Raw genomic sequence first — 25,885 nt, 5'->3', positions numbered from 1 at the left:
GGCATGCTGGGCACGCGGGGTGCGCCGGGCACGCTGGGCTACAGAGCAGGGAGAGGCGGAGACAGAGGGGTGGCTGAGGAGAGGTGGGGACCGGATCGTGATGCTGTCAGGAAGGGGGAATTGGCAGGGTCAGAGAAAGAGTCATTGGCTGGGGCTGTGGGGAGGGAGGCAGGTTTGGAGGAAGCCAGGAGGATTTGAAAGCAGAGCAGCAGGACCTGCCAGCTGCTCCGAAACAGTCAGAGGGGCAGCCCGGAGCTTACAAAACAAGGGGTTTATATGGGGTGAGAGGGACTTAAGGGAGTTTCGGGACCAAGATAGTGTGTCAGCTTGTAACAGGCACAGAGATAGTCTGTCAGCTTGCGACAGACTTACATCATCCTGTGACTTTTGTGGCAGCAGTTTAAATAAAACAGGAATTCACAGGTATGTGTAAAACAGGAATTTACAAGTCCCTATGACAAAGCTCTGTTTCCCGTGACCCTCCCCATCTGCTCAGCTGGCTGTGGCCTGTCGGGTGGCCTTGCTGCTGCGGCGCCTGCACGCGGGGTTAGGAAGGCGGCTGCAGAGCAGCAGGGTGAGGGCCAGCTGCGCCAGGGCGTCCTGGGGGCGGCTCGTCCCTAACAGCTCACTGTACCGGAGTCTTGAGTTTTCTGTAAAAGGAAGTTATTCGATGTAAACGGTTAAAACACAGCAGAGTTTCGTAACTCTGCTTTGTCATTTCTTGTTTTTCTTTTTTAATATAGTAAAAAGAAAGAAAGAAAAAGAAAGAAAGAAAGAAAAAGAAAGAAAGAAAGAAAAAGAAAAAGAAAGAAAGAAAGAAAGAAAGAAAGAAAGAAAGAAAGAAAGAAAGAAAGAAAGAAAGAAAGAAAGAAAGAAAGAGAGAAAGAAAAAGAGAACGAAAAAGAAAGAAAGAGAAAGAGACCGCTGCTGCCTGCTCTTCCTGGCACTCTGAGCACCGCGCTTTTCAGCCGCCCGACTCCAGCTGCTGCACACCCTAAACCGGGGCGCCCCAGCACCCGGGACGGGGCCTCTGTCCCCCGGCCTCCTGGCCCGGCTCACCGGCTTCCTGAGAGGGGAGCCCCTCGTTCGGCTCCGCCGGAGGCTCCTGCCGCTCTCTTCCGCCCTCTGCTGGTCACGGGTGTTCGTGGCAGTCACTCCTCGGCCCTCCCCAGGTGACAACAGGAAGGGGAGGGAGCGCACCTGCGGATGGAGAAAGTCACCTGCTGTAAAACAGAGCGCCTGATGGGCGTCACTGAAGTCCCCAGGAGAGAAGCGGAGGGTGGGGTGTTGGGGAAGATGCACCGCTGCATGAAAGCTAATATAAAGAGGTGCTGGCATAAATGAAACGTTCGTGTCTCTGCCAAATTCATATGTTGAAATCTTAACCCCCCAGGTGAGGGGAGGCTTTGCGGAGGTGATTATGTCCTGTGAGTGGAGCCGCCTGCATGCAATTAGCGCCCTTAGAAAAGGGGCCGCAGAGCCAGCTGGGTCCTTCCACCATGTGAGATTATAGCTAACTGACATACATGGCCATCCGTAGAAGAGAAAGTGTGTTCTCATCAGACACCAGATCTGCTGGTGTCTCGATCGCGGAGTTCCCAGCCTTCAGACCTGTGAGAAATAGATTTCTGTTAGGCCAGGCGTAGTAGCTCATTCCTGTAATCCCAACTCTTTGGGAGGTCAAGGCAGGAGGATCACTTGAGGCCAGGAGTTTCAGACCAGCCTGGCAAAGCAGTGAGACCTCATCTCTACAAAAACTTAAAAGTTAGCCAGGCATGGTGGCATATACCTGGAGTCCCAGCTGCTTGGGAGGCTGAGGCAGGAGGACGACTTGGGCCCAGGAGTCTGAGGTTGTGGTGAGAGCTATGATCGTATTATAGTCCAACCTGGGTGTCAGAATGAGACCCTGTCTCAAAAAAAATTTTTTTTAATCCTGTTGTTTCTTTTTTTTTTTTAATGTTTTTTCTTTTCTTTTCTTTTCTTTTTTTTTGAGATGGAGTTTCGCTCTTGTTACCCAGGCTGGAATGCAATGGCGCGATCTCGGCTCACCGCAACCTCCGCCTCCTGGGTTCAGGCAATTCTCCTGCCTCAGCCTCCTGAGTAGCTGGGATTACAGGCACGCGCCACCATGCCCAGCTAATTTTTTGTATTTTTAGTTGAGACGGGGTTTCACCATGTTGACCAGGATGGTCTCGATCTCTTGACCTCGTGATCCACCCGCCTCGGCCTCCCAAAGTGCTGGGATGACAGGCTTGAGCCACCGCGCCCGGCCAAACTCCTGTTGTTTATAAGCCACGCAGTCCATGGTACTGAAGCACAGGAGCTCGGAAGGACGGGGCAGGAGGGGAGGAGTCAGTCTTGCACGCAGTTGTCACTTTGAACTTAGGTGAGAATTCTCACTTGGCTGTAAAATCGGTCAGTAGAAACCTAGATTCTATAGGTCAGCAGGAGCAACTCCCTTTCCTGACTGTGACCAGGAAGGGAAGACAAAGGGTCGTGGCCTTTCCCCACGCTCCTGCTGGTCAGCTTCCCTGACACCAAGGCCCAGCAATCCTGCCTGGGCGGCTGGGAGAACAAGCCCCTCTTTTGTTAGGAAGTTGGACCAAAGACTCCCCATGGGCCCGTCCCGCTCTGGACATCTGGAAATCCAGGGGCAAAGACACAGTGTTCCTCCCCACCGTTTCACAGGGTTGTGACATGGCCTCTTAGTGTGCTCTCGGGTTCCTCTGTCTCTTGAGGTCAAGGACCCTGGCAAAACCCTTTACTTGGATAGAGCAACCGTGACAGTTAATCTTATGTGTCAACTTGGCTGGGAAGAGATGTCAAGAGAAGCGGTAAAACATCATTTGTAGGCATGTCTGTAAGGGTGCGTCGGGAAAATGTTAGCGTGTATATCCGGGGCTAGGTAAGGAAGAGCCGCCCTCACTCACATGGGCAGACATCTTTCGAACCACTGAGGAACTGAACAGAAAAGCGGAGGAAAGGCAAGCTCTGTCTCAGCTGGGACACTCATCCTCTCCTGTCCTCGGAAATCAGTGCTCCTGCTTCTAAAACCACCTTTGCAAAACTGTGGCTGAGACACTGAAAGAGATCTAACTTAACTGACTCCATCTTGCTTCTAACCTCCCAGCTGTCCTTGTTCATTCCTGGGCATGGGCTGAACTAACTTTGGGAGAGCCTTAGTTTATAGTTAGAAACAACGACCGTAACAGCCCTTTCCCAAAGCCCTTTCCCCAAACCTCCTTCTTGCCTGGGGACTAGAGTGTCTTTGTAGGACTAGCAAATTAGCCACAGGATTAGAAATGACGGTTTAGGAGCCATGCAGCTGGAGGCCACAAGATTCCCAGTCTCTCTAAGATCAGTGCTTGAGACACTTTGCAGACCCTGCTCTTGACGGACAGCTGGTGCCACCCAGACTGACCATCTGGCTCAGCGGACCTTGTGGGCCCCACCCAGGATCGGACTCCGCGCAAGACAACACCTTTGACTCCCTATGATTAAATCTCTAACCAATCAGCACTCCCGGCCCACTGGCTTCCCCCAACCCACTGAGTTGTCCTTAAAAACTCTGCTGCCCAAGTGTTCTGGGAGACTGATTTGAGCAGTAGTGACACCCCGGTCACCCGCACGGCCGGCTCTGCGCGCATCACCCTATCCGTTGCAATTCCCCTCTCTTGCTAAATTGGCTCTGCGTAGGCCCTGGGCAAGGTGAACCCACTGGGCGGTTACACTTCTCCGGCCTTCAAGCTCAGACTCAGTTTCCCCGCTGGCTTTCCTGGCTCTCTAGCCTGCAGAGAGCGGGTGGTGGAGTTCCTCTGCTTCCAGAATCGCGGGAGCTGATTCCCACAATAAATCTCATATACTGTATGTATCCTATTGGTTCTGTTTCTCTGAAGAACCCCCCAAAATACAGAAGTCAACCCTGATTTTCCCACCACTCACTCCCCAGCAACAATTTGGCCAAGTTCTCTTGGTTAGAGTGGAACTCAAAAGCACCAAACTGCGAGCAGAACAGGGAAGCAGGAATCCGTTTCTTTGAGACTCAGGGCACCACGCTGTGGAACGGTTCGCTCTAGGGGGGGGGCCTCCCCTCCCTTCACCCCCAAAGTCAGGCTCGCTTTAAACCTACCAGCCAAGTTAGGCCATCTTCAGCTGCCTAGAGCTGGAGATACTAGAAATCATCTTATCTCCATGTTCTTCTTTTAGGAAGAATACACTGAGACCAGAGAGGCCGGCTTCCTCCGGGTTTAAAACACTCTCAGTTCTAGGGCTGGGGCTCCCAATCGATTTGGTATCAAGGCCCCATGACACTCTTGAAAATGAGAACTCCAGGGGGCTTTGGTGTGGGGATTACGTCTATTGATATTTACTGTATCAGAAGCCAGAACTGAGAAAAGCCGTGACGGGCCTGGTGAGAAGAGCAGCTCCGGCTGCCTGCACGTCTCACTCACGTCTGACTCAGCAGAAAGCAGCTGGAGTCTCTCACACTTCTGCATTCCGTCTGTTGCAATATCACAGAGTAGTCGCCTGTAGAAAATTCCAGTCTAAGCCGGGCACGGTGCCTCACGCCTGTAACCCCAGCACCTCGGAGGGCTGAGGTGTGTAGATCGCTTGAGCTCACAAGTTAGAAGCCAGCCTCGGCAACATGAAGGGACCCCATTTCTTCACAGACTTAAAAATCGGTTGAGCACGGCGACGCACGCCTGTGGTTCAAGCAACTCAGGAGGCTGAGATCAGAGGATTGCTTGAGGCCGGGAAGTTGAGGCTGCAGAGAGCCGTGATCACGCCACAGAACTTCAGCGTGGAATTCAGGGGAATGAAGTGAGGCCCTGCCAAAAAAAGGAGAGAAAGAGAGGAAGGGAGGAACGAAAAGGAAAACTCTAGTCTACACACGTGAGAGCGAAAAAGAAACGCAACGTCACAGCATGACGATGAAAATCGTTTTGACCTTGCAGATCCCCTGAAAGACCTCAGGGGGTCCATGGGGTCCCCAACCACACACTGAGAACTGTAGGTATCGAATAAGCAGGAGTATGTCTGGAGTGCTCGCCTCCCAAATCTCCATCTGGCACCTTTATTTTTTATTTTTATATACTGATGGTGAAGAATCCCTGTTTTATTATTATTATCTTTATTTTTATTTTTTTTTTGAGATGGGTCTTCCTATGTTGCCCAGGCTAGGCTGAAATGCCTGGGCTCAGTCTACAGTATTTCATGACAGCATAAATCTGACACTTCTCCCCTCAGTCCACCTACATAGTTAACGTGGTTGGGGAGAAAAGAATAACGTGGGAAAAGCCAGAAAACCCTGAAAAGGAAGTAAAGATGAAAAATCAACCCGCCGGATATTAAAATGTCTAGAGACCAGAGCTGGCCCGTAGAGGCGGACGAGAAGGGCTTGCTCGTCCGGCCACCGCGTCTTGCGCCATGTCCCACATTATATTTGTTTATGTCTGGCTCCCCAGCTGGCCACCCACATCCTCAGGTCCATGGCCCAGTGTATTCATCTCTGCATACCCAGTGCCCAGATTGCCTGACACACAAAGGGAACTCAGGGAATGCCCCGCGGAGCAACATGCTCTTCCTGCTCCCTCCGCGAAGGGACACGTGTGGGGGACGGGGGGCAGGCAGAGCAGCGTGGCCAGGTTGGCAGAATCGGATGCTCCTAGGTTTCAGTGCCCACGTCACACCTCTGAATGTTGAAAGCAGACGGATCACTGAGGTTCTCCGCTCACACTGCATGAGTTCTCTTTGCTTCATGGGAAGTTGTTCTCCCACTGTCTCCCTTGCCAACAGCCAAGCTGCCCGGCGTCCCTTTCCTGACAGAGGGTGTGTTGTAGGGTTCAGCTTCTGTCCAGGAGCCTCAGGATGATAGACAGCCTCCTCTGTTCTTGGAAACACCCCTGCACCTCCAAATCCGTAAGTCAGGGTGCCTGGAACCACCCCGGAGCCATCTGTTGTCCCTGTTAAAGTGATCACGTTACTGGAAGTTTGGTTTCTTCTGAGGCCTTTGGTTTTTTTCCCCTTGGCTTATAGGTGCCCACCCTCCTGCTGTGTCCCCCTCTGCCCTTCCCTCAAGACGTGTCTGTCCTGATCCGCTCCTCCACATGCACACTCACGGTGCACCCTATGTACAGAGGCCTTCTCATCCCACCTCTCCCAGGGGTCAGCACCATGCTTTGCAAATAGGTGCACGATCAGCATCTCTTGGATTTATATGCAGTCGTGAAAAAGAACTTGATTCGTTTTTCTTGGTAACGTTAATGCAATCCTTATGAAAAATCAGGTCCAAGAGCTACGCAAAGCACCGTGTAACATCACCCCGCTTAATCCTCTGAACTGGGCTTGTCAAAGGCACGTGAGCCAGAACCGTCTTGAATGGGGCTGAGGCCTACTGGGCTTCATTCCCAGACAGTTGAGGAATTCTAAGTCACGGGATGAGACAGGAGGTCACCACAAGATACAGGTCACACAGACTGTGCTGATAAAACAGGTCGCAGTGAGAAAGCTGGTCACATCTCACCAAGCCCAAGACGGCCGTGGCAGTGACCTCTGCTCGTCCTCCCTGCTGCACTCCTACCAAGTGCCGTGACAGCTTACAAATGCCAAGAAGTTGCCCTAAGTGGTCTAAAAAGAGGAGGCATGAATGATCCACCCCTTGTTCAGCACACCACCAATACCATAAAAATGGGCGACCAGCAGCCCTGGGGCTGCGCTGTCTGTGGAGCAGCCACTCCACTCTCTGGCTCCTTTACTTTGCTAATAAACTTGCTTTCATTTTCCTCCGCAGACTGGCCCTGAATTCTTTCTTCTGCAAGATCCAGGAACCCTCACTTGGGGTCTGGACATGGACAGTTTTACTCACAACACAGCTGACACCAAATCTGTGGGTTTTTCTTCCACCCAGCAACCAATCAATTCTGATTCTCCAGATATCAACTAGGTATCCTACAGTTCAATTCTGACCTGCCTACCTGGAGCTAGAATCGAATTCCACAGGTTACGGTTTCGGTCTCACAAAACTGCCCCCACTTCACGGGATCTCCAGGTTCTCACCGGCACTTTTGACTGACCAGCTATAAATTCAAGGGTTCCCACACACAATTCCTCCATCTCAGATTTGATAAATCAAGAGAACAGGCTCATAAAACTCAGGAAAGTATTTTACTTACTATTACCAGTTTCTTATAAACAGCACAACTTAGCAACACCCAGATGAGAGAGACAGGCAGGGCAAAGCACGGGGAGAGTGTGCAGAGCTTCCCAGCCTTCAGCCGGCACCACCCCCTCCCAGCGCCTGACAGTGCCCCTGAACCCAGCAGCTCTCAGATACTCTTCTTCGGGTTTCTTAGGGTTCCATCATTTAAGCATGATTGATTAATCACTGATCGTCGGTGATTAACCTGAATCTCCAGCCCCTATTCCTTCCTGGGAAGTCACGGGCTGGAGCTGACAGTTGCAATCCTCTCATCAAGGCAGAGTTGCTCCCCCTGGCAACTAGCAACCAGCCCCCACCCTCCAGGAGTCCCCTCATTAGCAAAAACTCAGGTATGGATGAAAGGGGCTAGTTAGGAATAACAAAAGATTTCCTCTTGCCCCTATCAGTCAAGGAATTCCAAGGGGTTCAGAAGCCTCCATCAGGAAACAGGGACAAAGACCGAATATGTAATTCTTGTTATCACAAATTCTCACAGCCATCCTGTCTGGCACGCACTGTTAACAACGTCCTCATTCTATCGATGAAGCAACTGGTAGATAATAATCACAACATAAATTATAGCGTTTGTTATGTATAAGCAACAGTTCTATAATTATAGATTATACCCTATACTGCAGTACATATATAATCACACATATACTATACATAAGGTATTATCCTATAACCTAAAAGTAGTAGATATTAGACCAGGTGTGGTGGCTCACGCTTGTAATCCCAGCCCTTTTGGGCCGAGGCGGGTGGATCATCTGAGGTCAGGAGGTCGAGACCAGCCTGGCCAACATGGTGAAACCCTGCCTCTACTAAAAATACAAAAATTAGCTGGGAACGGTGGCACATGCCTGTAATTCCAGCTACTTGGAAGGCTGAAGCAGGAGAACCACTTGAACCCGGGAAGTGGAGATTGCAGTGAGCAGAGGTCGAACCACTGTACTGCAGCCTGGGCAACAAGAGTGAAACTCCGGCTCAAAAAAAAAAAAAAAAGTAGTAGACATCAATACTTGTTGTTGTGTTATATATATATATTTATTATTATTATTATTTTCTTTTTCTTTTTTAAAGACGGGGTCTCACCACGTGGGTCAGGCTGGTCTTGAACTCCCGACCTCAGGTGATCCGCCCGCCTTGGCCTCCAAAGGGCTTGGATTACAGGCGTGAGCCACCACGCCCGGCTGTGTTATATATGATTTCTACAATAACGCTATGTGGAGAGAACTACTTGACCCTGATTTGATGAGTGAGGAAACAGTTCTACAGAGAAGTTAAATAACGTGCACAGATCCACTCTATGATGTGCCCTAAAGAAATTCTGAGCCGTGTTCACAGTGACACACACAAGGGTACTCAGTGAGGAACTGTTCGCTGCACCGAGAGTAAACACTGCCAGGGGGAAGCGTATCCGTGTCACCCAGCAGGCTCACCTTGCCGCTGCTAGATGGAGCCCGTTGCTCAAGACAGGGGAACCGCAAGGGAGAAAGGAATTCCCGCAGAGCCGGCTGCGCAGGAGACCTCGGTGCCATTATCACTCAAATCAGTCTCGGTGGCAGCAGAGTTTTTAGGAACACTTGGTGGGTGGGGGAGAGCCAGCGAGCCAGGAGGGCTGACTGGCCAGAGATGAAATCGCAGGGAGTCCAGGCTGTCCTGTGCTGAGTCAGCTGCGGGTGGGGGCCCGGGACCGGCTGGCGAGTCCAAGTGGAGCCATCAGTTGTCAGCTCCACAGGAGCCCGAAAAGGCCTCTGACGAGGCGGATCTGAGGTTCTGCAATAGTGATGCCATCTGCAGGAGTAGTCGGGGGAGCTGCAAAGCTTGTGTCCTCAGGAGTAACTGGCGGGTAATTATTTAACTATGCCCACAACTCGGAATCCAGGCCTCTGTCATCCTTCTAACTCGGTGGCCTTTCGTTAGTCTGTTTTCTTCTGTTTTGAGACGGAGTCTCGCTCTGTCGCCCAGGCTGGAGTGCAGCGGCACCACCTCTGCTCACTGCGACCTCCTCCTCCTGGGTTCAAGTGATTCCCCTGCCTCAGCCTCGAGAGTAGCTGGGATTACAGGCACCTGCCAGCACGCAGGTGTCTATTTTTAGTAGACACGGGGGTTTCACTGTGTTGGCCAAGCTGGTCTCAAACTCCTGACCTCATGATCTGTCTGCCTTGGCCTCCCAAAGTGCTGGGATTACAGGCATGACCCACCCCGCGCAGTGGCCTTTCATTAGTTTGATGAGGGCAGTTTAGTTTTGAGGAAGGGTTACGATCATTTAAACCAGGCATCCCTAAACTGCGGCCCCCTGAGGCCATTTATCTGGCCCCCGGCCGCACTTCAGGAAGGGGCACCTCTTTCATTGGTGGTCAGTGAGAGGAGCACAGTATGTGGCGGCCCTCCAGCGGTCTGAGGGACAGTGAACTGGCCCCCTGTGTACAAAGTTTGGGGACGCCTGATAAACCATAAACAAGATTTCTCCCAAAGTTAGCCTGGCCTGTAACCGCCCAGTGGGTTCACCTTGCCGGCTCTGCAGACAGCCGATCTATCACGACAGCAATTGCAATAGAGAAAGAGTGATTCATACAGCCGGCTGTGCAGGAGCCTTGTTTTATTATCACCCAAATCAGTCTCCTCCAGCACGTGGGGATCAGAGTTTTTAAGGACAACTTGGTGGGTGAGGGGAGCCAGTGAGCCAGGAGTGCTGATTGTTTAGGTAGGATTAAATCAGGGAACTGAGATCATATGAGCCAGTTTATCTATCTGGGTGGTGCCAGCTGACCCATTAAGCACACGATCTGCAAAATATCTCAAGCACTGAGCAGTTCAGGGAGGGTCAGAATCTTGTAGCCTCTAGCTGCATGACTTCTAAACTATAATTTCTGATCTTGTGACTAATCTGTTAATCCTAAAAAGGCACTCCAGTCCCCAGGCAGGAAAGTTAATTTCCTCCCAAAGTGAGTTCAGCCTACACCCAGGAATGAACAGACAGAGGTCAGAAGCAAGACAGACTCGGTTAGGTCAGGTCTCTTCTGCTGTCTCAGCTGCAGTTTTGCGAGGGTGGTTTCAGGCCCATGCCCAGGAATGAGCTCAGACAGGCAGACTGTGAGGCTAAAAGCAGGATGGAGAGAGCTGCCTCAGATTCTCTCACTGTCTGCGCTGAGTTGGCAGCTCATGCACATTGCGCCTGAGGGTTGCCAGGTGAAGAAAGCTGGGTGCTGCATATACGTATCCTCTGATCCAAATGAATTTTGTTAAAGATTGTTTTAATTGTTGTGTAGATAATACAGACGTGTACCGCACCACACACACGCAAACTGCAGAAATACAAGAAACCTATAGGCCTTGTCCACAGCTCGACCCTCTGTGAACAGAGCCACCCTGGTATAAAAAAAAGGATGCCGGAGCCGGGCGCGGTGGCTCAAGCCTGTAATCCCAGCACTTTGGGAGGCCGAGGCGGGTGGATCACGAGGTCAAGAGATCGAGACCATCCTGGTCAACATGGTGAAACCCCGTCTCTACTAAAAATACAAAAAATTAGCTGGGCGTGGTGGCGTGTGCCTGTAATCCCAGCTACTCAGGAGGCTGAGGCAGGAGAATTGCCTGAACCCAGGAGGCGGAGGTTGCGGTGAGCCGAGATCGCGCCATTGCACTCCAGCCTGGGTAACAAGAGCGAAACTCCGTCTCAAAAAAAAAAAAAAAAAAAAGGATGCCTCCAAAATATCTCGATATAAATAAAGAGGTATCTAGAGGGAAACAGTGATACAAAAGCGCGCATTCGGGCCTGCGTGTGCGGGTGTGCGTCAACAATTCATCAACAATTAACGAACTTTATTTCCTTCCCACCGCCAGCTCTAAAGCGAGCCCAGCGAAGCCCGAAGTCAGCAGGACGCAGGCCGGCCGCGGGGCCTCCTTCGGGAACGTCACACGCTTCAGTCCGAAATCGGTGCAAAGAAGGAAAAGGGAGGAGGGAGGAGGGCGGAGGGCGGAGGGCGGAGGACGGGAGGGCGGGAGGGCGGAGGGAGGAAGGCGGAGGGCGGGAGGGAGGAGGGAGGAGGGGGGAGGGAGGAGGGGGGAGGGCGGGAGGGAGGAGGGGGGAGGGGGAGGGGGGAGGGCGGGAGGGAGGAGGGAGGAGGGCGGCAGGGCGGGAGGGAGGAGGGAGGAGGGCGGCAGGGAGGGAGGGAGGAGGGAGGAGGGAGGGAGGAGGGCGGGAGGGAGGAGGGCGGAGAGGAAGCAGAGGAGGAGGAGGAGGAGGGGGAGCGCCCTGGGTCACGGGCGGACGCTCACGTGGGTGTGCGGAGAAGCGAACACGCGCCACGAGAGGGCGCGGGAAAGCGGCCTGACCTGCTCGGCGGAGACGCGGCCTCGTGCATCTAAGAACGCAGAGCAGGCGCTGGGCGCGGGTGCGGCGGGCCTTGGGCCGGGACCGCGGGAGCCAGGGCGTGCTGAGGGGCGCGGGGTGGGGCCGTGGGGGGCGCGGGGCAGGGGGCGGGGTGCGCGGAGTCGGGGGTGCGGAGTGAACCAAGACGGAGCCCTCATACATGGAGTTAGCGCCCTTATGGAAGAGACTCCAGAGAGCTCCACCCACCCCCGTCATAGAAACACCGCCTTCGGCCAGGTACGGTGACTCACGCCCGCAGTCCCGGCATTTTGGGAGGCCGAGGCGGGCGGATCCTGAGGTCGGGAGTTCCAGACCAGCCTGGCCAGCACGGAGAAACCCCATCTCTACTAAAAATACAAAATTGGCCGGGCCTGGTGCTGCGTGTCTGTAGTCCCAGCTAGCGGGAGGCTGAGGCAGGAGAATTGCAGGAGAATCGCTTGAACCCGGGAGGCAGAGGTTGCAGTGAGCTGAGATCGCACCACTGCACTCCAGCTTGGGCAACAAGAGCAAAACTCCATGTCCAAAAAAAGAAGGAAAGAAAGCAAGCCCTCTATGAAACGGAACGGATCTATTTGATTATACCGGCTCCTTGATTTTGGACTTCGGAGCCTCCAGAAATAAATGTTTGTTCATGTCACCCAGTCTGTGGTACAGACTGAGTATCCCTTATCTGAAGTGCTTGGGAGCAGCGGTGTTTCGGATTTGGGATTTTTTTTTTTAAATTTTGGAATCTTTACAAATATATAATGAGGTATCTTCAAGATGTGACCTGCGTGTAAACATAAAATTCATTTATTTCTTTTTTTTTTTTTTTTTTTTTTTTGAGACGGAGTTTCACTCTTGTTACCCAGGCTGGAGTGCAATGGCGCGATCTCAGCTGACCGCAACCTCCGCCTCCTGGATTCAGGCAATTCTCCTGCCTCAGCCTCCTGAGTAGCTGGGCTTACAGGCACGTGCCACCACGCCCAGCTAATTTTTTGTATTTTTAGTACAGACGGGGTTTCACCATGCTGACCAGGATGGTCTCGATCTCTTGACCTCGTGATCCACCCGCCTCGGCCTCCCAAAGTGCTGGGATTACAGGCTTGAGCCACCGCGCCCAGCCATTTATTTCTTTTAAAAAGAAAAGTCAGTGTCTTGGTCTGTTGCCCAGGCTGGTGTGCAGTGGTGGGAACACAGCTCCCGGCAGTCTCAAACCGGGCTCAGGCAGCTCAGGCGGGTGCCACCGTGCCAGCTAGTTGTTTGTTTGTTTAAAGTCCTGCTCTTTTCACCCAGGATGAAGTGCTGTGGTGCGATCTTGGCTCACTGGAACCTCCTCCTCCCAGGTTCAAGAAGCAGCTCCCTGCCTCAGCCTCTTGAGTAGCTGGGATTACAGGTGCCTGCCACCACACCTGGCTAATTTTTGTATTTTTAGTGGGGACAGGGTTTCACCATCTTGGCCAGGCTGGTCTCAAAACTCCCGACCTCATGATCCACCCGCCTCACCCTCCCAAAGTGCTGGGATTACAGGCATGAGCCACTGTACCTGGACTTTTTTCTTTTTAATGTTTATTGATACAGTCTTCCTATGTTGCCCAGACTGATCTCGAACTCTTGGCTTCCCAGTGTTGGGATTACAGGCGTAAGCCATGACACCTGGCTCGTTTTTGTTTTATATACACCTTATACTTATAACCTGAAGCTAATTTTGTACAGTATTTTAAAGAACACGATACAACCATCACATGAGGTCAAGTGTGCAATTTGCTGCTTGTGGCATTATCTTGTCACTTGGCCAGTGAGCCAGTGGCCTGCACTTCTCTCTCCTGGCCTTGGGGCTGCAGTCTGTCCCTCTCAGATATGCTAACAGAACCCTGCTACCTGTTAAGGTGCCCTTAGCCTGACGAGAACCTTTCACTAACATCTTGTCTTTTTTGTTTGCTTTCAGACACAGGGTTTTGCACTGTTGCCCAGGCTAGATGCAGTGGTGCAATCACAGCTCACTGCAGCCTTAACTTCCTGAGTTCAAACAATCCTCTCAAGGCCAGACACAGTGGCTCATGCCTGTAATCCCAGTACTTTGGGAGGCTGAGGCAGATGAATCACTTGAGGTCAGGAGTTCAAACCAGCCGGGCCAAAATAGTGAAACCTCATCTCTACTAAAAATGCAAAAATTAGCTGGGCGTGGTGGCATGCACCTGTAGTCCCAGCTACTCAGGAGGCTGAGGCAGGAGAATTGCTTGAGCTCGGGAAGCAGAGGTTGCAATGAGCTGAGATCGTGCCACTGCACTCCAGTCTGGGTGACAGAGCAAGACTTTGTCTCAAAAAATAAATCAATAAAAGTCCTCTGGAGTAGCTAGGAATCTAGATGTGAGCCACCGTGCCTAGCTAATTAAGTCAGGCGTCCCCAAAGTACGGCCCCGCAGGCTGCATGCGGCCCCCTGAGGCCATTTATCCGGCCCCCCACCGCACTTCAGGAAGGGGCACCTCTTTGGTGGTCAGTGAGAGGAGCACAGCATGTGGCGGCCCTCCAACGGTCTGAGGGACAGTGAACTGGCCCCCTGTGTAAAAAGTTTGGGGACGCCTGTATTAAGTTATTGATTTTACGTAGAGGTGTGCCTAGGCTGGTCTTGAACTCTTGGGCTCAAACAATCTGCCTGCTTTGGCCTCCCAAAGTGCTGGGATTACAGGCATGACCTGAAAGAGTCATTATAACATGTGACAGTGTTCATGAAAAAATCATGATGCTACTGACTGAAGAATAGTAAAGTAGATGTTATCCAAGTGGCCAATCGGGATAAGTATGGGACCACCGCAGTGATGCATTACAACAGCGAAGAGAGATTGGGCTCAACTCTGAACACAAGTAAAGGTGGAAATCTATAGCCAAGGAGCAGGGTGGGGGTCAGCAGATAAATTACTAAGAAGAAACACCACAGGTCGGGGGATTCTGGCTAAACTGGCCTAGCAGGATTCTTGCTGAAGGCAGGCCATGGTGATCAGATGCCACATCACCGGAGGGATCACTGAAGGAACTCCGTCAGACATCATGGTGATCAGCACCACTAGACTGACACCAGGATTAGACAATGCGGAGAGAAACACAGAAGCCCAAAAGCAGGACTTGAGGAGTTCAGGGAGCACGAGCAGAGTCAATAGCAGTCCTGCCTTTTTCTCTTTTTTGAGACGGAGTTTCGCTCTTGTTGTCCAGGCTGGAGTGCTATGGCTCGATCTCGGCTCAGCGCAACCTCCGCCTCCCGGGTTCAGGCAATTCTCCTGCCTCAGCCTCCCGAGTAGCTGGAATTACAGGCGTCCGACACCACACCTGGCTAATGTTTTGTATTTTTAGTAGAGATAAGGCTTTACCATATCAGCCAGGCTGGTCTTGAACTCCTGACCTCAGGTGATCCACCTGCCTCGACTTCCCAAAGTGATGGGATTACAGGTGGAAGCCACCATGCCCGGCCTAGTCCTGCCCTCATCTAACAGAATAGAGCAGGAATTATCAGAGCGTGTGCCTTTTTTGGGGATTCAGGCAAAAAATCATAAAACTAGCCTGCAGAGTAAAAACCAAATTCTTTAGCTTGGTGTACAGTGGGGCCTCCAGGTCTCACCTCCCAGTCTGTTACACAGTTTCCTCCAGGGTTTTCAAGACGCTTGGCCAGGCACGGTGGCCCATGCCTGTAATCCCAGCACTTTGGGAGGTCGCGGTGGGCAGACTGCTTGAGGCCAGGAGTTTGAGACCAGCCTGGCTAACATGGCGAAACCCCATCTCTACTAAAATTACAAAAACTAGCCGCCCATGGTGGTGCATGCCTGTAATTCCAGCTACTTGGGAGGCTGAAGAATGAGAATTGCTTATACCCAGGAGGCAGAGGTTGCAATGAGCCAATTGCACCATTGCACTCCAGCCTGGGCAACAGAGTGAGGCTCTGTCCCCACCCCCCCCAAAAAAAGAGACCACACCTTTGTGCAGGTCACTTGGATGCTTGTCCCTCTTTCAAGATGGTGGATCTCAAATAAGCCTGAAAGAAAACCTAAAAGATGCCACTTTGGAGCCATCCCTGGCTGCTGGCAGGGCAGGGAGTGCAAAGCTGATGTGGGTCTGCTGACTGTCCTGCCAGCTCTTCCCCAAATGCATGGTGCCCTCTTCACCCGCAGGCCTCCCCTCCCGGCTGTGAACACTTCGGTAGGGATTGAAGCTTCTTGTTCTTGAGGTTCAGAAGATGACACCCCAAAATGAAGACCTCAGTAGCAGCCTCAGAAGCAAATTTTCTCTCTGACCTTCTCCTGCCTTCTTCTCTCTGGCCCCTCATTTTCTCCTGAGGTCAACAATAGAAACTAGAATTATTCTTCCCCAAAGTGAAGCCAGAACCCCTTTTCCCTAAAGCCAGCCATTATAGCTAAAAACATTAATCTAACTTTCTCCCCACCTTTCTGCATAAAAACTGACCACAAATAAATCATCTGGGCTGGGCACAGGAGCTCACACCTGTCATCCCACCACTTTGGGAGGCTGAGGTGAGTGGATCATGAGGTCAGGAGTTCAAGACTTGCCTGGTCAAGATGGTGAACTCTGTGTCTACTAAAAATACAAAAAATTAGTTAGGTGTGGTGGTGTGCGCCTGTGGTACCAGCTACTAGAGAGGCTGAGCCAGGAAAATTGCTTGAACCCAGGAGGCAGAGGTTGCAGTAAGCCAAGATTGCGCATTGCACTCCAGCCTGGGCAACAGAGCAAGATTCCATCTCAATGAATAAATCATCTGACTACCTTTTTTGATTGTAGGTCATAAGACACCCCCCCCCGCCCCCCGCCATTCCACAGAGGGCCTACTCTGTACTCAGAAGCAATGCTGCACACGGAGGCCAGGAAGAATCTGAACAGGCTCCGTGGGGCTTCCTCACTCCGTCTGCCTTCTGCCCAGTCGTTTCTCTGCATAGCTTTCTACACGCTGTTGAACCACAGCATAAAAATAGACGTTTTCCCTGTGTCTTTGGTCTTCGTTCCGAAGGCTCCTGAGTCACCTAAAACTGTGATCAAATCAATCTGTATGCCTTTTCTCCTATTCATCTGACTTTTGTGAGTTGATTTTCCAGCAGACCTTCAGAGGGCGATTCCCTTGGCTGCCACACTGTCTTGTTGGTGGGAGGGGACTTACCAGGGAGGCTTTCTGTTCCTCTCCCTGGGAGGTGACCGCCCACCTCTTTGCATGACTGTCAGTCTCATTCATCTCACCTTCCTGTTGCACCCGTGGGGTTTCCAGGTCATCCAGAATAAGCCCCACCTGCTCACGCCTGAGTGGGGCTGCTCGCTCATTTGATACCCAGCAGATGCCAAGCTGAATTAACTCAGAGGGAGAGAAATAAAGGCACTGAGGTCTGTTGGCAATTATCTCAATATTCCGGGAGACAACTGAACAAAAGGCTACCAGAATTCAAAAGAGCTGATGGATCGGAGTTGGGGGACATTGCAAATTTCAACCAGTGAGGTGTGGGAACTAAAAGGCAGGGAAAAGCCAGTCATGGAGGTGTGCGCCTGCAATCCCAGCTACTCAGGAAAATCCTGTGGGCCTGGGAGTTCAGGGCTGCCTGGGCAATGTGGCAAGACCTCACTTCAAAAAAAAAAAAAGTGTTGGTGGGAAAAGCTGAAGGTGACAAGCTTCGAGCCCCCACGCAGGGGCTCAGAGTTGTCCACAGGATACTCAGTGTGAACAGACTGGGAACAATCATCACAGAACACGCAGAAAAGCAGGAAGGCAATACATTTCCTAAGACCGTCGGTCAGGTCAGTGGGTGTAAGGGTGCGTGCACACAAGCCTCTGCTTGATTCCGAGGGCTGCTGTCCTGACTTTCATGAAGCAAGTGGCCTGAAACAACAGTCAGAAATCAAGGCATCTGCAGGCCACGCTGTCCCCGAGGCTCTGAGAACGGACCCTTTCCTGCCTCGTCCGAGACTCTGGCGATTGGCAGCCATCCATGGTGCTCCTGACCTTGTACACACCCCTCCAGTCTCTGTCTCTGTCATCACATTGGCCTCACAGGGACACCAGTCATTGGATTTCGGGCCTACTCTAGCTCAGTCTGACATTTATTCAGTAAAATCTTAACTTGATTACATCTGCAAATAGGCTGCTTCCAAATTAAGTTCACATTTTCAGGAACCAAAAGTTAGGACGTAAAAACCTCGTTAGGGGACACAGTTCACCCGTTAATAAGACTCTCCCCGCCACTCCTGTTTGCAACAGGGTCTGAAGGAATGAGGACGGAAGAAGACTGGCAAAAGGAAAAAACAGCAGCTACCGAGTGCTAAGGAATTCCTGCAACAGATCATGCTATGCTTACAAGATTCAGTGGCCTGGCACAGTGGCTCACACCTGTAATCCCAAGACTTTGAGAGGCCAAGGTGAGAGGATGCCTTGAGCCCAAGAGCTCGAGACCAGCCTGAGCAACACAGTGAGACCCCACCTCTACAAAGAATGTTTTAAAATTAGCAGGGCATGGTGGTACCTGCCTGTAATTCCAGCTACTTGGGAGGCTGAGCTGGGAGGATTGCTGGAGTCCAGGATGTAGAGGCTACAGTGAGCTGTGCCTGTGCCACTGCACTCCAGCTTAGGCAACAGAGAGAGAGCCTGTCTCAGAGAAATAAATAAATAAATACGTAGAGAAAGTCCTTGCAATGTTTGGAGACTAGGGAGGAATTTAGAATACCTAACGTTGGAGCACAAATAATTGGCAGGTGGTGTTTGTATTAGAGTTATTCAGAGAAACAGAACTAGCCGGATACAGACAGAAACATAGATTAAGAGGATATTCAGTATGAAAACTGGCTTGGATAATGGTAGGGACTGAGACGTCCCATGATATCCAATCTGCAGGCTGGAGAACCGGTGAAGCTACTGGTGTAATTCTCAGACCAAGGCTGAAGGCCTAGGAAACCGAAAGGCCACTGTCAGAGCACGAAGGGGCAAGAGCCTGGAGCCCCAGTGCCCAAGGCCAGGAGAAGACGGGCGCTCCAGCTCAAGAAGCAAAGAGAACACCTCCTTCCTCTGCCTTTCTGCTCCCTCTGGCATTCAGCAGACTGGATAATGCCGGCCCACGTCAGTGAGGGCGAATCTTCATTACTCAGTCTCATTCAAACACCAGTCTCTTTGGTAAACCCCCCATAGACACACCTGGAATGATTGTCTGACAGAGGGAAAATACCCAGGACAGCTATCTGGTCATCCCTTAGCCCTGTCACTTTGACACCTAAAATTAATTATTACAGTGTTCACTGGCAGGAGGGCCGACTACCATACACTAAAATGAGAGATGTCATACACTATCAAGTTTAAAAGTTTACATGCAGCTAACGGAGGAGGAAGAAGGACTGTGATGAGCAGTCACCTGTGAACTGTCTCTAACTCTGCACTGGGAACGGATTACGTACTAGATTCTGTTTTATCCATTTGAGCCAGGTGTTGTATCAATGGTTTATGAATGGAAAAATTAACCTATCACCTCCCACTACTTAAGTAATACACACAGTAACGGGACAGAGATAGAATTTCCCTGTACCTGGGTCTGACAGAGGGAAAATACCCAGGACAGCATGGCTTAAATTGCACCTTAGTGAACAGGCTAGAGAGAGATGTTGAGGCCAGGGAGAAGTCTGAGCTCTGAGCTGCAATCAGGACACACATCGGGATGTGGGATCCAGGATGAGATCTCTGCTCTGAGGTGGAATCAGGATATAGATTAGGGTTCCTTTTTCTTCTTTTTTGAGACGGAGTCTCAATCTCTCGCCCAGGCTAGAGTGCAGTGGCACAATCTTGGCTCACTGCAACCTCCTCCTCCCGGGTTCAAGCAATTCTGCCTCAGCCTCCCGAGTAACTGGGACTACAGGCGCCTGCCACCATGCGCAGTTAATTTCTGTATTTTTAGTAGAGACAGGGTTTCACCATATTGGCCAGGCTGTTCTCAAACTCCTGACCTTGTGATTCACTCGCCTCAGCCTCCCAAAGTGCTGGGATTCCAGGCGTGAGCCACTGCACCCAGCCTACGTTAGGGCTTCTAGGCAGTATTGCACAGAAAAAAATAAACCTAAGACACATTGAGGCTGCCAGACTTTATATCAATTGGCAAATACGAGATGTGACGAGAGAAATGCTGAGATGTCAAAGGCGACTTGAGTTTCAGAAAATGCTATGGAAAGAGCAAGATGGCAGGAAGCTGAACAGAACTGACAGCTGTTTCGTTTGAGACAGTCTCGCTCGGTCGCCCAGGCTGGAGTGCAGTGGCACAATCACAGCTCAACTCCTCAGCTCAACTCCTCAGCTCCAGCGATCTTCTTGCTTCAGCCTCCCAGGCAGCTGGGACTACAAGTGTACGCCACTTGCCCAGATGATTTTTAAGTTTTTTGTGGAGACAGGTTCTTGCTACGTTGCCTACGCTAGTCTCAAACTTCTGGACTCAAGCAATCCTTCTGCTTTGACCTCCCAAAGTTCTGGTATTATAGACATGCATGAGCCACCATGCCCAGCCAGATAGTTACTTTTTAAATGTTCCTAACTGTCACGGCATACAAGGAATAGCTGGACATAAAATTCCAGAACTGTCAGTAAGGATGTTTCCCCCTTTACTAGATCAACCAAAACACTGTCCTGCAATATACAGGATCTGCATTTACTCACCCAGAAACCAATCACCCCATTTGAGGCCTGCAGCAAACCCTTCTTTCCTGGAAGGCAAATTCCAAACTCTACTCAAGGCTCCAACTTCCTGGAATAGAGCTGAGAATTCGGCAGTAAAATACAGATAATACGCCCAGCAAATGAGTGATTCAGCAAATGCTGAACAGATGCTGTACAAAGTCTGCTTTCTCATCCCTCCCTCACTCAGACTCAGACACACACACACACACACCCGTAACACTGGGTCCCTCACTCAGACAGACACACACACATACACACACACACACCCCTACATACCTGTAACACTGGGTCCCTGACCACTATCCTTAGGGATTCAAAGCACTTAAGGAGCAGACAGCAAAGAAGATCACGAAGGATCAAACTCACATTCATGGAAATATCTGCAGAACTGTGATGATCAGGGTGTTTCCCTCCTAAGAGAGTCAAAACCTCTCCAGGAGCGAAAGTGAGAAAATTTGCAAGGACTGAAAAAAAGAACAGGTAGCCCTGCCTTTCATCAGGCTAAGGAGACAGACAAGTAACCCGCTGTGCATTCACAGGACACGGTTTCCCCCAACGTCTTGCGGAAGTGGTGAAATGCCACAACAGCCACTTGACAGAGGGACCCCTTGCTTCACTCATTTGTGACTGGGGGAACTCAATGACTAAGCCACCCTTGCCTCCTGACAGCCGATAGACCTCAGTGAACCCCAACTTTTCCCAAGCCCACCTCTAAACAACAACCAGTGCAGATTTGACTCCCACTTCCCTGACATGATCAGTTATTAAAACCTCATGCTTCCATGAGGCCTCACCATCACACACAGGCTGAGCACCCCAAGCAGCTAGGCACACTGGTGTGATAAGCCTGGTCACCACCTGGAGGTCCTTCCCCTGTGACCCAGCAACATGCACCAGTAAAATCCCCTCATACCTTTTGCTCGTGGTGTACCCCACCCTGACCCCCCAACATGGGTGCTTGTCCATAGGTTCTCTTTCTTGGCTCCCCACCTGCACTTCGCAGCCTGCTCCCTTCGCGGTCCTCCAACATGGCCCCTGTACCTCTCCAGGGCCTTTGAGCGTAACAAATCCTTTAATTGCATATCATTCCTGGACTCCAATTGCTGCAGCCACTTGGGTTAAAAGATCCCACAAGGGAGACTTACTCTCACATTTATATCACACCTGACATCCTCACCCTCCTCCATCCTCCACCTGGAGCCAAACCTTGCAAAGATGTCTCCCCTGATCAAGCCACGCTCCCGCCTCCTCTGGGTGCCCCCCTCACTGCATCAAGACGATCAATCCGGTCATTTCAGCAAATCTGAATTTGTCAAGGTACAAGCTTGTCCCTGATGGTCTGGATGAATAAGCATTAACCACCCAATGCTCAAGATTAGCTCTAAATACCAATGGTTGGGGTCTCTGCTTTATTTTCTTGACTGTAGCATCCAATACAGATTTCAAAGACAGAGATGTCATCTCTTTAATGATAAATCCGACATTTTTAGAGGTACTTTCACTGGAGCTTCTGAGAGAGGGTTATGTCGGTGTATCTGCAGACCTCAAAGTGTTTTTGCTTTCAACAAAAGAAAAAAAAAAGATGAACAGGCCTCTGTGACAGTTGAGAGGCCTCTATAGTGAAAAAATATAATCATGCAAAGCTCTTTCACCGAACAGCTTCTCACTAACCCCTTTCCACAGGCCACGATAAGGGACCAGAGCAATGCTTTTGCTGTCCATGCCCCCTCCAAGCCTGTGACCAACACAGTAAGAACTAGCACTTTTTCCGAGGACTGTTCCTAAAGCACAGTTTATTGAGCATTTGCTATGCCCAGCTTACAACAGAGCTTCTCACACTGCAAAAAAGCAACCCAGTCCCTGCTGCCTGGTTAGCACTCAGGCTGTGGTTGGGGCCTGTGAGTTCTGACAGCTCCCAGAGAAGGCAGGTGCGGTTGGTCCAGTGATGGGTGGTGGCGCTTCACACATTTGCACACTTGTGTTTGTTGTAGTCTACACGCATGTTTTGAGGCACGATGGCCTCCTCCGCAGGGGGCCGACGTCAATGTGATGGCTGCCCACCTGCACAGCCCTGGGCTTTAAGCCACACAGCGCATTTCCCTGTGCACACTTCACTTTAGGGTTATACCTCATTCACACTTGCCTTTGCTATCGTCCATTCCTTTCCACTCTGCAAGATGACTGTCTCCCGCCCTCTGCCTCCTGCCCTCACGTTGCGCCCGCTCTCCTCCCGTCAGCTAAGGGCCCTGGGTCGCAGTCAGGGTTCTGCAGAGAAACAGAACGAACAGCTTATGGAGCGGGGAGAGGGAGAGGTGGGGGACAGAGAGCTAGAGATCAACAGAGAGAGGAGAGAGAGATCGTTTTCTCTTAGGGAACTGATGGGCTCCGTAGATTGCAGGGGCTTGTGAGTCCAAACTGCAGCGCGGGGGCAGATTCCGAGTCGGGGCTGCAGCCGGTCCCAAGGCGCCGCGGGCGGAGCTCCTTCCTCTGGAGGCCGCAGGCTTTGCTCCCGGGGCCTTCAGCAGATCCGACAGGGCCCACCCACGTCCCGGAGGGTGACCCGCGGCAGTCAAAGGCCACGGATTGAACTGCTCATCACATCTTTAAAACAGCCTCCCAGAAACAGCCTGACCGGTGTCTCAACAGAAACCGAGCACCGCGGCGAGCCAAGACGGCCCCTAAAACGAAACGCCACACTGACTCCCCGTTGCCTGGCATCGGGCTGTCATCCGGGGGACGGTCACGGTTCCCCCACGGGCGCTCCGCTCCCGCGCTCGGTCGGAATGTGGACGGTGCCAGCCCGCGGCGCGCAGAGGCTCCGCCCGGAGCAGGAGGCCCACGGCCCCGAGGTGAGAAGCGCGACGGAGCCTGCGCCCCGGTCCGACCACCGTGTCCCATCCACTCAGCGGGGCCCCCTTCTCTGGGGACCCTGACGTCCTTCTGCTTGCCCTGGAAAGGGGCGCCGGAGTCCCCCCCGGAACACGGAGCGGGGCGCGGGGAATCGGGCCTGCTCAGGGACCTCAGCACGTCCTCTCAAGCTCTGGAGCCCGAAAAACGAGCTTGCCCCGGGGACGGCGCACGGAGGGGCCGGCAGCCCCGTCTCAGGTGGGGTCCCCTAACTTCTGCCTGCTCACCCCCTCCCTGCGCCACCGCGGCCCCTCCCCGACCCCGCTCCGGGCCCGGACTCACGGCAGCCCCTCTGCGCCCTCCCCAGGGCTGTCCCGTCCTCGGAGCGGCGATCCCGGGACCCCGCACGTGGGCGTCAGGCCCGGAAGCGCGTCCCGCAGCGGTGGGGGGTGGGGGGGCTGGCGGTCCCGGCTTCGGCGGGGGAGTCCCCCCGCTCCGCCCCCCACTCTGCACCCCGCACCCCAGTTCCAGCTGCCAGCCTCGGCCGTTCCGGGCGCCCACCGGCCGGCGCGTCCCGGGAGCGCCGCAGGAACGAGACCGGCGGAGCCGAGAGCCCCCGGGCCGCCCTTCCGGACCGCGGCCGCCCCCGCGAGCGCCTCCCCCTGGCGGGCCCGCGGGGAGGCCGGGCGCGGCGACGCGGCCGACCCACAAAGCCCCCGGCCCGGCGGCCAGGCCCGGGCGCGCGCGGCGCGGGGCGGGCCGGGGGTGTCGGGTGTCACCCCCGGCGCACACCTCGGCCGGGGGGCGGGGGAGCGAACCACTGAGATGCGGAGACCTCCCCGGTCCTAGAGCGGAGCAGGAAGTGTCCCAGGGGAGGGAGCCCGGGGGCTCCGGCCTTTCCTTCCCGCGGCGTCCGGCGCGCGGCGGCGGCGAACGGCCTGCGCGCCCGCCAACAGGGACGCGCGGCGGCGGTGAGTGCCCCGGGCCGGCCCCGCCCCGCCCCCCCGGCCCGGCCCCGGCGCTCGGGAAGCCGCGGGCGGCGGCCAGAGCAGCGCGATTGTCTTTCAGGCGCCCCCATCTGCCCCCGAGCCGAGCCGCGGCTTTCCGGATGAGCCAGAGACGCGGCGTGGACGCGCCGGGAGAGGAGCCGGGCGCCGGCGGGGCGCGCGGGGAGGATGCGGACGGCCGCGCTGGACTTCCGCCGCCGCGGGGCGGCTTTCGGCCGGGCGCCGCGCGGGAGCCGCAGGCCGTGAGGTGAGGCGGGGGCCGGGCGCGGGCGGGGCGGGGCGGGGCGGCTCTTCCTTCCGCCGGCCCCGCGCGGCCCTGCTCCGCCCCGCCCGCGCGGGTCCGTTCCCCGGGCGGCTCCCCCGGGCCCCCGCGCGCCGGGCGCCGCGGTGACAAAGACGGACGCGGCCGTCTGCTCGGACCCGACCCGAGCGCGAGCGGGCGGCCGCGGGCGGTCCCGGGCGCCGCAGGTGTGTGATGGGCGCCGCGGGGCCGCCGAGCGGGGCGCGCGGGCCGGAGCCTCCCGGGAAGCGAACCCGGGGAGGGGAGCGCGGCGACGTTTCCGCACAGGCTGGGACTCCGGAGAGCGGTCGTGCCGAGGAGTGGGTTTTCCGGAGCCGCTCGGTCGTCTGGCAGCTTTTCGGGCATCACCTGCCTTCCCGGGACACGGGAGTGAGGCCCGTGCCCCCTTCCCACCTCCGAGCCGTGGGAGGTTGAGACCCGCCACGCCGGACGCCCTCGTGCGCGTGGGGGAGTGGCAGGCTCCTGCCGGCGCCCGGGGGTCACGGAGGCCCGAGGGCAGAGAAGGGCGCTGTGAGTGTCCGCAGGTGCCTGTCCCGGGCCCGTGTTCTCAAGCGGGGACCGTGGGCACCAGCCAGGCACGCGGGGTGCGGATCCTTCGCCACCCTGCGCGTGGCGGCCAGCTGTCTGCACGGCAGCCGGGAGGTGTGAGCCTCGCTGAGCCCCACCGTGGGGCGGTGGTGGCCGCAGCGTCTAGGGGTTCGAGGAGGGCCGAGCCAGGCGCCGACCGACCCGCTCTTAGGGAAGGCTGTGCCGCTGCCTGGAATGTGGTTTGAGGACGGCGAGCGTAGAGAAGGGAGCGGAGGCGCGGTTGAGGGTCACGGCATCTAAGTGTGTGCGAACGTGTAGGTGTTCTGAGATGCCCCAGAGAGTTGGCGGAAGGCTTCGGTGAAACCAGCGAGATTTCTGAGTGCCGCCGCGTTGTGCCTCTCTGGTGAACTGCGTGTGGCTGCCTCATGTGCTTTCCCTGCCTCTGGGTGTTTTCTCACCTGTGCAGCGTCCCCTGCCTCCCATAGCAGACTCTCTCTGCTGGGCAAACCTGATTCCGGCTGGGTAGTCCATCAGCCCTCCGCCACCAGCAGGGTGGATTTTCTATTCCTGGATGTGCTTTTGAAGCCTCATCCAGTGCGTATCTGTCTTTGTTTTCCCAGCTCTGTTTGTAAAGGTCTTAAGAGCAAGAACAGTGACTTCGGCTCCAAACCTTCAAGATAGTGGCCTGCTTGGCCTGCCCATCGCAGCGCTCTCCAGGAGGACCCAGCCACTCAAGGTACCAGAGAGTCTTGATTACATCTGCATGTGGCAGCTGTTGGTTTCCTGAGATGCTCAGAACACCAGTGTCACGTCGAAATGCCACCACTTTTCTCCCAGATTTCCAGCCTTGTTCACCCAGTCACTGACTTAGGGGAATCCACACTTAATGGTACTGTCGTGGGTGGGGGAGGGGAGGGCACCTTTCTGTCTGTTTCATCCTGTGTGCAAAGCCCAGCGACA

At 53.8% G+C, this 25,885-nt stretch overlaps 2 protein-coding genes across 9 annotated transcripts in view; one reads left to right on the top strand and one right to left on the bottom strand.

Moving 5' to 3' along the window:
- Nucleotides 1-424: 424 nt before the first annotated feature.
- Nucleotides 425-24,742, bottom strand: LOC104652532 (uncharacterized). The gene is made up of 3 exons (XM_074385722.1): nucleotides 23,432-24,742; nucleotides 1,060-1,200; nucleotides 425-650 (listed from the first exon to the last, which is right to left on the bottom strand). The coding sequence occupies exons 1-3, from the start codon at nucleotides 24,740-24,742 to the stop codon at nucleotides 618-620; spliced, it is 1,485 nt and encodes a 494-aa protein (XP_074241823.1). The 3' UTR covers nucleotides 425-617.
- Nucleotides 22,701-25,885, top strand: part of ZNF496 (zinc finger protein 496) — a 48,570-nt gene continuing 45,385 nt past the window's right edge. For 4 of the 8 annotated variants that reach the window (XR_012513624.1, XR_012513623.1, XM_039464199.2 and 1 more), the window contains exons 1-3: nucleotides 23,993-24,060; nucleotides 24,158-24,343; nucleotides 25,546-25,661. The gene's annotated coding sequence lies outside the window, so the exon portion shown is untranslated. Of the gene's footprint in view, nucleotides 23,348-23,990; nucleotides 24,061-24,157; nucleotides 24,344-24,455; nucleotides 24,565-25,545; nucleotides 25,662-25,885 lie in introns of those variants that run through there. The other 4 variants (XM_074385482.1, XM_039464200.2, XM_074385483.1 and 1 more) reach the window with 4 other exon arrangements.

Source organism: Saimiri boliviensis, chromosome 14 (genome assembly GCF_048565385.1).
Source record: "Saimiri boliviensis isolate mSaiBol1 chromosome 14, mSaiBol1.pri, whole genome shotgun sequence".
NCBI classification, from domain to species: Eukaryota; Metazoa; Chordata; class Mammalia; order Primates; family Cebidae; genus Saimiri; species Saimiri boliviensis.
The sequence above is the reverse complement of the archived record's forward strand: the minus strand, read 5'-3'. Positions and strand labels throughout refer to the sequence as shown.